General features: G+C 33.9%; 1 protein-coding gene and 1 long non-coding RNA gene across 2 annotated transcripts in view; one reads left to right on the top strand and one right to left on the bottom strand.

Moving 5' to 3' along the window:
- The first annotated feature begins 228 nt into the window (after positions 1–228).
- On the top strand, positions 229–1329 carry LOC144437222 (uncharacterized). The gene is made up of 3 exons (XR_013481007.1): positions 229–296; positions 969–1053; positions 1260–1329. It is a non-coding gene; the product is annotated as an uncharacterized LOC144437222 (long non-coding RNA).
- A 10462-nt stretch (positions 1330–11791) lies between these two features.
- The window catches only part of LOC144437306 (pseudouridylate synthase 1 homolog), a 37723-nt gene continuing 36857 nt past the window's right edge, over positions 11792–12657 (bottom strand). The window contains exon 12 of the mRNA XM_078126230.1: positions 11792–11964. Coding sequence (XP_077982356.1) covers positions 11827–11964 — 138 coding nt within the window. The 3' untranslated portion in view covers positions 11792–11826. The remainder of the gene's footprint in view (positions 11965–12657) is intronic.

Here is a 12657-nt window from a genome sequence, read left to right as displayed (position 1 = left end):
ATATATATATATATATATATATATATATATATATATATATATATATATATATATATAACTCGGTGAGTATCAATCTACTAAGACAGTGCTCTATACCGCAGTGGCAGAGCGTAATAGTTTTGGAATAGTCAAAACTAATATATATATCTGAATAACCCATTGTTAGATCACCATACATTTAAATAAACCATGGAATGCAGTATTTCTCTTCTCTTCTCAGGTAACACAAATTGAGTCATCATTGATGAAGAAGGATGCTGCTGAAGAAACTTTATTGAAAGAAAAAAATATGAGAGGTATGTATCTATATATTATTTCTATTCAGTTTATTTGATAATGTGTTTACCCTATTTTTCAATCACACCCAGGAATGATGAAGAAAGCTAGCGAAGAATGTTATTAAAAGAAGAGGACAAGTAAGTTTATTATTTTTCTATCTTGATGTTCTGATGCAATCAATCATTAGTCTCTCAAAGGGGACTATTCCAATTGGCTGCACCCACCTTTTTTGTCCATGCCTGCATGCGTCTGTCTGTGTGTAGTACATCATTTCTCAGGCGACAATATTTGTAGTTAAAAATAAACACTGCATAACTCAAAAACTGCAATACCCATGACACTTCATTCAAGTGTCTATCCCCATATTATCAGATTCAAGCTATGTTTGGAGACCTTGACCTTCAGAGCCAATTATCAAAATCCAGCGAATTCCTACCTATCACACACATTGTAGTGTTTACACATTGCCAATTTATTTTAAATCATGTTTACAAGTAATGTGAAGAAAAGAATTAGACATTGTTTTTGGTGCTAATGTAATTTCTATTGAATGGCAGCCATATTTGTAGCCAAGTTCTTTTAAATCATGTCTCCATTCTGTCACATAGAAGTAAAGTATTTCGGAGGGGGGGGTCTTCTATGAAGACTTGTTCAGTTCATCAAACAAGCAGTGTGTGCTTGTATTCCAGATCATGCTCATACCCCCAGGAACTTGTATCACCAGAATTAATGAAGGAAGCTCAAGAAAAAAGTTATCAGAAGATAAAGAAGATAGTAAGTTTTAAGTCTTACAGTCTCATCAAAATGTATGATTTTCTAAGTCGTGAAGAAATTTTTTCTCACTGGATGGTTTTATCAAAGATTGTGTAGAGGGAAAGTGATGGTTAAGAGAGCCAAAATGTTTTCTTTATAGATCTGAAAACACCATTGTTGGATCACCATAGATATAAATAATCCATGTAAATCTCTTCTCTACTCAGGTAACACACAATTGACTCAACATTGAAGAAAACACTACTGAAGAAAGTCTAAAGGAAAAGAATATCAAAAGTAAATACCTATATATTTCTGTACAATTTATTTGACAATGTTTTTTTCTTCATTTTCAGATAATACCCATGTGTCACTTTACTTCGGAAAAGGTGTGAACGAACGATTTGTTTTAGGGCATTTGTGTGCTTAGAGGGTTTGGTCAAATGGTTTATAAATAAACATCAAAACATGGCGCTTGGCGTCAATAGGAGGATGCCTGGTGTGGATAGCAGGATGCCATGCCCTGCTAAAACTCTGTACCCCTACTTCTATCTATATATATATAGGCCTATTTCCTTAGATTTACAGATTTATTGTTTCTGACATGGGATTGATATAAAATTATTAGAGCAAGTGTGTATATGTGAGAGGTATGTATATATATATTATTTCTTTTCAGTTTATTTGATAATGTCTTTGCCTTATTTTTTAGATCACACCCAGGAATTATGAAGAAAGCTAGTGAAGAATGTTATTAAAAGAAGAGGACAAGTAAGTTTCTTATTTTGCAATCTTGATATTCTAATCACTCCTAAAATGAATCATTAGTCTCTAAAAGGGGGACTATTAGAATGGGATCCGCCCACCGTTTTTGTCCATGCCTGCATGCATCTGTCTGTGCGTAATACATCATTTCTCAGACATGCCGTATCCAATTTCTTTCAAACCTGGCACAAAGGTGACATGTCAACTGGGACATACACAAAGTTGACCAAAGAGGTCGGTTATAGAAATGCAGCCATTTCCTGCATAAGTATCTATTTCTTGCCAGTAAATTCTTTTAAATCATGTGTTCAGTCACATAGAAGTCAAGTATTCGAGGGGGTCTCTACCTCCCATGAAGTCTTGCTAGCTTTTTTAGCTCCACTGTCAGCTAAAGCTGAAAGCGTAGCTTTAGGTATAGGTTGTATTAAGTTATAGAGTATAGGTGGAATCATTGGTGTCCGTCAAACTTTTATATTTTCATCATCTTCTCCAAAAGTGAAGTCAGAATTCTTCGATATTTGGTGTGCATGTTCCCTTGGGGGAGGCTATTCAGATTTGTTCATGCCAAGTTGATCTGTGCCATTTTCAATTTTTTATGATTTTTTTTTTCAAAAAATGACATTTTCATCATCTTTTTGAAAACTACTTATCAGATTGCTTTGATATCTGGTGTGTTGATGCACAGAGGGTAGCTTACTTAGATTTGTTAATTTCAAGTCAGCACGTCTTCATTTTTATTTTTTATGATTTTTTTTTGTAATTTGAAGAAAAAAAATGAATATGTCAATGAGCATTATGACCGACGCCATATTGGAAATCAGTCGACGAGACTTTAAGTAAACTGCCACTTTTCAAAAGACACTATTGATGTCAAACAAGCAATGTAATATGTGCTATAGTCATAATTCTATGCATTGGGCGCCCAAATGACAAGCGTTTGTTCGAAACATGGTTGTAAACTTCAAATCCAAATTCTGCACCTCTTCTTCATAATCAGCCAGTCCGCAACATCCTCATTTGCATATTCTACCCTTCAGTTTGCGACTTTTCACAGCAAGTAACAACACAGGACGTTCTTGGTACTCATCAAAATCACACATCAGACCCACTATAAAAGTGTGATGTTTTCAGATAACATGTAACTTGTGATTAATTCTATATTGTCGTGCAATTTGGAGTGACAGTGAACCAGAATGAAGACAACTTGCGTAAGGAAGGCATGCCTAGGCATGTGGTTGAAGTTATGCAAGAGCAGTCTCACTGCCGACTGTGAATCGACCAAACTTTGTTTATTGGCCGACAGTTCACACGTAAAGTTAAACGACATGAACGTGTCTTGCCATTTCCAAAATGCAAATATTTTGGCAAGTAAAAATAATTAAAATAATTACAACTTTAATTTGGCTTCAGACTTTGCATTATGTTTTTGGTATCTTTCCCTGTTTTACATGTAAATCCGAAAAGGTTCTCTCTAGTCATGTCAGTGATCATACCGGGGCTGCTTTGAGTACGAGCATGAGGCATGTTGAGGTATTTTGTTGAGAATTATAAATATTGCGAAATGTCAAGTACAAGGTTTAAATACAATGGAATGATGAAAAAAAAATTGGCCGAGTCTGCTGACAGGCGCCGGTCACAAGAAACTCCGTAAATTAAAATATCAGACGATCAGAGTGCGTTCAGAGTGTCATTATTCACAGAATTGTTGTTTTCGAGTGAAAACCCGTCTTGAATTGTATAACTCTAACAAATGAAGACATGTCAAGTTATATTTTGAAAGTTGTATCGCTAGTTTGAGACGATTTTCTCACGTACTAATAGTACTCTCGAGGCTTACTTGGACCATGCTAGGACTTGGACCTTACTCCAGTTCATCGGGAAGTTTAGCCAGTGCGATAATTCTTTCTGGTTTAGTTTACAACACTTTTGATCACGCAGATTTTGTTGTTGTGATGAAAAGAAATAAAAAAAAAGATCACTTCAACCATTTCGTTGTGTTTTCTTTGTGAAAGGTAATCGAACATGAACGAGTGTTACCACTGTAAAGTATGGCTGAGAATGACTCTCTTCCGGGTACTTGGGATTGTCGCCGCCGGTACGGAAACTAAGATGGTGATTAATACATTTCTTCCCTATATATATCTACTACAACTAGTACAAGTTGAATGTTGTTGACTTGGTAAATTTGTTAGAAAATTGAAATTAGATCCCTAGTTTATTTCATTCATCATTAAAATTTTCCAGGGTTAAAGCTGTAAGACACTGGAATTATTTATAGCCAACCTCAAAATCCTCTTCTCCTTTTTTTCTTGTGTGCATTTCCCAGTCATTTTTATTCAGAGATTTTGTGCAATTTTTCATAACAGTAGATTTTTGTTATAAAATGGTGACTATGGTATAAAAGTACAATACATTACCAACTTCTGTGTAAAATGTGTTTTATAGTGAGACATCATATGAAACCACTAACCACTTTATTACATCGCTAAAACAAAACTGCATAGTGAAGAGCTGAAGAACTGAACCACTTCTAAGTGTCACCAAAATAAAAAAATTAAATTAAAAAAAAAACCCAGCGGAGCTATTCTGACCGATATGTCGCTTGTTTAGTTTGAACAGACAAGCAGAACAGTTTGCAACTGGTGACCACTACTTCTACTTTAGAAAATGCACTCTCTTAATTCAATTAAATTTGGTACATACTTCAAACATAACTAATTGTATATGTTCTGTTAATGTTGCATTCAAACAATTATTGTGTGTAGGAACAAAAATCTAAAGACTTTGTCCTTATGGAAGGCATGCAGTTTAAATGTGCTTGGTATTCTGTTCAATTCAGTTCATATTAATGTTTTCTTTGTTTACAGATCTTACCCATGAAGAACTAATGTGACCAGAATTGAAGAGGATTATGCTATAGAAGAAAGTTATCAAACAAGAAGACATAAGTAAGTGTCAAATATTGCAATCTCTTCAAAGTTAGTTTTAATAACCCCGACCTATTGATCGTGATGCTGATGTTCAAAGTGAAAAAGCCAAAATTATTCAAAGTGTGGATGTACACCTCTCAGGACATCCATTGGCCATCCAGCTATAATAATGTTTTATTTGTTTTCAGGTCACATCCATGAAGAATATGATGGAATGCTATCAAACAAGAAGCCGACATGGGTAAGTTTCCAATTTTGCTCATCAAAGTTTGTTTCCATAACCCAGACCCTTGATCTTTATCACAATGTCTAAAGTCAAATTGCCCAAATTATAGGGGGGGGTTGTTACACCGATGAGATCCATGGACGACTTTAAACCAAATCTAGCACAAATGTTGTATACAGTAGTCCACATATGCATGTAATTATGTTTGATGACTTTTACAATACGAGTTGGATGGCAGTCATATTTATTGTTGAAGTCAGAATATTGACCTGATAGAGGGAAAGTTACTTTTTTGACCAAGACTTGTTAATAATGTGTTTCCTTGTTTTTAGACCATGCCCATGCTGCCAAGAAAATGTATTACCACAATTTATGACATCAAAGCTGTCGATAAAAACTATTATCAGAGAAAGAAGAGAAAAGCAAGTATTTTATTGAGCAGTTTGGTAATAATCTTCTTATTTTATGTACTTGTCAGTCACAAGGAAATTGTTTTCTTGAAAGATGTTTTATTAAGGTTTGTGTTGAGGGAAAATCTCGGTTAAGAGTCCTGCAATACTTTCTATATTTATCTGAATTCACCATTGTTGGATCAGCATACGTGTAAATAAACAAATACCTGTGTTCATCATTCTACATCTGATTTTTAGTACCATTTCAGTTGATTATGTAGTTGACATAAAAATCTGGTAGGTAATTTACTCAGAATTACAGATGGAAGTTCCTGACATGGGATCATATATTATAAAAAAGATGAGAACAAGTGTTTTTGAGTTGTATTTCAGTTCTGTTCAGTTCATAAAATGTTTCTCCTGGTATTTCAGATCGTACTTGTACGTCAGGAATTTGTATTACTGGAATTGAAGAAGAAATCTGAAGAAAACAGGATGAAGTAAGTTTGACATCTTGCCATCAGTTGAATTGTTGTCTATATTCCACTTGAAAATAACCCAAAGCTCACTGCCTGTACTGAATAGAGTAGCCAGCTATTGGTTTTAGACACTGGCTATGGACATGATAAGAGCTTGCAAAGAAGTGTGTTAATCTTTAAAGTTTTATTGATGGAAGGTTTGTCCATTCATTTACATCATTGTATTTATCATTTGTAATTTGGAATAATATTTGCATGAGCTTTACTGTGAATTAATATTGAATTATGTCAATGATTTTTCGATTACAGGAATCAACAAACTCTCATGAGCACTTTGAATGCGCTGCACATAAAGAACTGTACCAAAGATTGTACATAGGTGTACTTATTCATAGACATCTGATTCATCACCATGAAAACATGCATGCCAGCCTGGAGGGGAGCCATAGGCATGTACCATGCTAGATATTATCAAAGACAGTAACCTATGACTTTGACCTTCATATTCAAGGTCAGCTAGCAATTTACTCCATACTGTTAATATTTTGTACAGACAAATTTAAGTATATTGTAAACATACCTTTTAGATGAGCTTTCTGTGTAAAAACTGACCTTTGCCCTTGGCTGTCAGGATATTATGAACTTAATTACCATCAACTTGTACAAGCAGATTTTGGACACTGATTAACATTACATTCGTGCATTTAATTTTGGGTTATTGTCGTTGAACATAATAGAACACAACTAGTGTGTTTGTTTTTATCACAAGGCCAGTTGGTTTGTTAAGTTAGGTAATGGTAATACTTTGGTGTAATTATAAATTTATGTTCACTGCGAAATGATCAGATATCTGGTATTTAATCCTCTTTCTCCCAACTAGTAGTTAGTTGTGTACAAACAAATATCCTACAGCCACTGGGAGAAAGAGGATTAAATTCATTTGAAAATTGAAATTTTTGATTAAATGGTTAGAAGAACTTTAGAACCAACTGATTAGTATACAGTTGGGTGGGGAACTATTTACATCAGAAAATTGTGAAATTTAAGTAACATGATACAAATCTTCATTGTACTTCAAATGATAGACTTTGTTGCTTAATTTGTGCAAGCTTTGATCACTCCTTTAACCTTCTTTATGTAACCTTAACCTGAACTATAACCTTTAACCTATAACCTTACCCTAACAATAACACTAACACTAACACTAACACTAACACTAACATTAATCCCAACTAATATATAATAAAAGTAACTCTAACTATCTTTCAGTGGTCGTTAACTTTGCGCAAAGAAACCAGGCAACTTGTCTAGTATTTGTAGTACAATGATAATTGTGGGATTTACTGAACAACACTTTATGGGGAGTCACACAGGTGATATGTTTGTTTATCCTTCATATAATTGTGGGTTTTTTCACACGGGTTGGTTGTTCATATTTGGTTGCTTAAACTTTACAATACCCTTTGTATTACCACTGCCATTCTTCATAGAAAGTATTTGAAAAGTATGTCCATCCCAAATAAAAAGTATCTCTCTCCCCTATATGAAAATGCTTTTCATATAGATGTAGGGGATTGATGTACTCTTCATTTAGGGGATGGATGTACTTTATATTTAAGGAAGTTTTATTTAGAGGGTGGAATTGTACTTTTTATTTAGGGGATAGATGTACTTTATATTAAGGGGAGAGAAATATTTTATTTAGGGGATAGAAATATTGTATTTAGGGGATGGATATACTTTATATTAAGGAGAGAGAAATAAAATTTTAGGGGATGGATGCACTTTATATTTAGGGGAGAGAAATATTTTATTTAGGGGATGGATGCACTTTATATTTAGGGGAGAGAATTATTTTATTTAGGGGATGGATGTATGTTTTATTTAGGGGATGGATGCACTTTATATTTAGGGGAGAGAATTATTTTATTTAGGGGATGGATGTACTTTATATTTAGGGGAGAGAAATATTTTATTTAGGGGATGGATGTACTTTATATTATGGGGAGAGAAATATTTTATTTAGGGGATGGGTGTACTTTTTATTTAGGGGAGAGAAATATTTTATTTAGGGGATGGATGTACTTTATATTTAGGGGAGAGAATTATTTTATTTAGGGGATGGATGTACTTTATATTTAGGGGAGAGAAATATTTTATTTAGGGCATGGATGTACTTTTTATTAAGAGGAGAGAAATATTTTATTTAGGGGATGGATGCACTTTATATTTAGGGGAGAGAATTATTTTATTTAGGGGATGGATGTACTTTATATTTAGGGGAGAGAAATATTTTATTTAGGGCATGGATGTACTTTATATTAAGGGGAGAGAATTATTTTATTTAGGGGATGGATGTACTTTATATTTAAGGGGAGAGAATTATTTTATTTAGGGGATGGATGCACTTTATATTACGGGGAGAGAAATATTTTATTTAGGGCATGGATGTACTTTATATTACGGGGAGAGAATTATTTTATTTAGGGGATGGATGCACTTTTTATTTAGGGGATGGGTGTACTTTTTATTTAGGGGAGAGAAATATTTTATTTAGGGGATGGATGTACTTTATATTACGGGGAGAGAATTATTTTATTTAGGGGATGGATGCACTTTTTATTTAGGGGAGAGAAATATTTTATTTAGGGGATGGATGTACTCTTTATTTAGGGGATGGATGTACTTTATATTACGGGGAGAGAATTATTTTATTTAGGGGATGGATGCACTTTTTATTTAGGGGAGAGAAATATTTTATTTAGGGGATGGGTGTACTTTTTATTTAGGGGAGAGAAATATTTTATTTAGGGGATGGATGTACTTTATATTAAGGGGAGAGAATTATTTTATTTAGGGGATGGGTGTACTTTTTATTTAGGGGAGAGAAATATTTTATTTAGGGGATGGGTGTACTTTTTATTTAGGGGAGAGAAATATTTTATTTAGGGGATGGATGTACTTTATATTAAGGGGAGAGAATTATTTTATTTAGGGGATGGGTGTACTTTTTATTTAGGGGAGAGAAATATTTTATTTAGGGGATGGATGTACTTTATATTAAGGGGAGAGAATTATTTCATTTAGGGGATGGATGTATGTTTTATTTAGGGGATGGATGTACTTTATATTAAGGGGAGAGAATTATTTTATTTAGGGGATGGATGTATGTTTTATTTTGGGGATGGATGTACTTTATATTAAGGGGAGAGAAATATTTTATTTAGTAGATGGATGTACTTTTTATTTAGGGGAGAGAAATATTTTATTTAGGGGATGGATGTACTTTATATTAAGGGGAGAGTATTATTTTATTTAGGGGATGGATGTACTTTATATTAAGGGGAGAGAATTATTTTATTTAGGGGATGGATGCACTTTTTATTTAGGGGAGAGAAATATTTTATTTAGGGGATGGGTGTACTTTTTATTTAGGGGAGAGAAATACTTTATTTAGGGGATGGATGTACTTTATATTAAGGGGAGAGAATTATTTCATTTAGGGGATGGATGTATGTTTTATTTAGGGGATGGATGTACTTTATATTAAGGGGAGAGAATTATTTTATTTAGGGGATGGATGTATGTTTTATTTTGGGGATGGATGTACTTTATATTAAGGGGAGAGAAATATTTTATTTAGTAGATGGATGTACTTTTTATTTAGGGGAGAGAAATATTTTATTTAGGGGATGGATGTACTTTATATTAAGGGGAGAGTATTATTTTATTTAGGGGATGGATGTACTTTATATTAAGGGGAGAGAATTATTTTATTTAGGGGATGGATGCACTTTTTATTTAGGGGAGAGAAATATTTTATTTAGGGGATGGGTGTACTTTTTATTTAGGGGAGAGAAATACTTTATTTAGGGGATGGATGTACTTTATATTAAGGGGAGAGAATTATTTCATTTAGGGGATGGATGGATGTTTTATTTAGGGGATGGATGTACTTTATATTAAGGGGAGAGAATTATTTTATTTAGGGGATGGATGTATGTTTTATTTTGGGGATGGATGTACTTTATATTAAGGGGAGAGAAATATTTTATTTAGGGGGTGGATGTACTTTATATTAAGGGGAGAGAATTATTTTATTTAGGGGATGGATGTATGTTTTATTTAGGGGTTGGATGTACTTTATATTAAGGGGAGAGAAATATTTTATTTAGGGGATATATGCACTTTATATTAAGGGGAGAGAAATATTTTATTTAGGGGATGGATGTACTTTATATTAAGGGGAGAGATTTTATTTAGGGGATGGATGTACGTTATATTAAGGGGAGAGAAATATTTTATTTAGGGGATAGATGTATTTTTTATTAAGGGGAGAGTATTATATTTTATTTAGGGGATGGATGTACTTTATGGATGCAATTACGATATATGCCTACGCTTTTCCAGAGTTTTTAAAATATTTTTTATCTCTGGTTTTTAGTGCGGGGCCAAGTTTGGGTTAGCAATGCCTTAGTAACCCCTGTTGTTATAGAAATGGTAATGTAACCACTTTTGTATGGATTGTTGTATTGTACTTGCATGTAGAGTATTTTATAAAAGTATGATATTAAACCAATATGGTTGCAGCTTGTCAGTGATGTCTGTTTGTGTGTGAAGCCCATGTGTGTAAGTAAACGCATCAGATATTAGTTTGGTGAGATCACTTTTGACAAGTTTAGAAAGACACAAACTAAGCTATTAAAAGTATTATAATAATTGTATATATTGTGACATTTCATATTAATGTCCATAGCTTAAGTTGATCTAGTCAATCTATGAATGGACATTGAAATGACTACACACATAATACAGTGTATGTATCAATCAAATACAACTTCAAGTGTGTATGGAAAAGACTTTTTTCTATTTATTTCACCAGAAATTGTACAAAGGGTACATAACAGAAAAAAAAAGAGGAACAGGAAAAGCAAATAAGTCAATAAGCTAATAATTTACACTAAAACTAAAAGAAAATGAAAAAAAGAAGAGCAAAATATTCCTGGTGAGGACCATGGATATAGTCCACTGAGCTGACCCTAGCATCATTACAATGTAGTTTCATCACTAAGACAACACTATCATGTATAATGTACATACTAAATGTTATCCATTTAATCTACAATCCATTGTACACAATCAAGATTTTCATTATCTAAAACTCCACTATCTACAACCCTTTCACTTTGTTTACTGTTTGTTGCTTCAGTTCAACCACAGACCCTACACGAAAGGTCTATAGTTCAACCACAGACCCTACACGAAAGGTCTATAGTTCAACCACAGACCCTACATGAAAGGTCTATAGTTCAACCACAGACCCTACATGAAAGGTCTATAGTTCAACCACAGACCCTACATGAAAGGTCTATAGTTCAACCACAGACCCTACACGAAAGGTCTATAGTTCAACCACAGACCCTACACGAAAGGTCTATAGTTCAACCACAGACCCTACACGAAAGGTCTATAGTTCAACCACAGACCCTACACGAACAGTCTATAGTTCAACCACAGACCCTACACGAAAGGTCTATAGTTCAACCACAGACCCTACACAAACAGTCTATAGTTCAACCACAGACCCTACACAAAAGGTCTATAGTTCAACCACAGACCCTACACGAAAGGTCTATAGTTCAACCACAGACCCTACACGAACAGTCTATAGTTCAACCACAGACCCTACATGAAAGGTCTATAGTTCAACCACAGACCCTACACGAAAGGTCTATAGTTCAACCACAGACCTTACATGAAAGGTCTATAGTTCAACCACAGACCCTACACGAAAGGTCTATAGTTCAACCACAGACCCTACACGAAAGGTCTATAGTTCAACCACAGACCCTACACGAAAGGTCTATAGTTCAACCACAGACCCTACACGAAAGGTCTATAGTTCAACCACAGACCCTACACGAAAGGTCTATGGTTCAACCATAGATCCTACACGAAAGGTCTATAGTTCAACCATAGATCCTACACGAAAGGTCTATGGTTTAACCACACTTGTCTTGAGTCTGTGTACATTCATTATTTGTGCCATCTGCTTTGCTTTCATTCTTGTCTTCACTTGTTGTTGACAACTGTGACTCACTACACCTGTCAGTCTTGGATTTCTCCAGTTGTATCATTTCCTGGAATATAAAAATGATGACAGCAGATAAAACTCTGAATTCAGACTAAGATTAAACTTTTCATGGTATGAAATTACGATGATTGTCAGTACAGATTATTTATATGAATAACTCACAGAAAGTACCATCAGTACAGATTATTTATATGAATAACTCACAGAAAGTACCATCAGTACAGATTATTTATATGAATAACTCACAGAAAGTACCATCAGTAGAGATTATTTATATGAATAACTCACAGAAAGTACCATCAGTAGAGATTATTTATATGAATAACTCACAGAAAGTACCATCACTACAGATTATTTATATGAATAACTCACAGAAAGTACCATCAGTAGAGATTATATATATGAATAACTCACAGAAAGTACCATCACTACAGATTATTTATATGAATAACTCACAGAAAGTACCATCAGTAGAGATTATTTATATGAATAACTCACAGAAAGTACCATCAGTAGAGATTATTTATATGAATAACTCACAGAAAGTACCATCAGTACAGATTATTTATATGAATAACTCACAGAAAGTACCATCAGTACAGATTATTTATATGAATAAATCATAGAAAGTATCATCAGTAGAGATTATTTGTTTTAATAACTTTAAATTTGACAAGTCAGTCAGTCAAACTGTGGAGTGTAAGTGTTCTGACAAGTCAGTCAGTCAAACTGTGGAGTG

The sequence above is a fragment of the Glandiceps talaboti genome, chromosome 7 (genome assembly GCF_964340395.1).
Source record: "Glandiceps talaboti chromosome 7, keGlaTala1.1, whole genome shotgun sequence".
Lineage (NCBI taxonomy): Eukaryota > Metazoa > Hemichordata > Enteropneusta > Spengelidae > Glandiceps > Glandiceps talaboti.
This window is presented reverse-complemented; position numbering and strand designations above follow the sequence as displayed.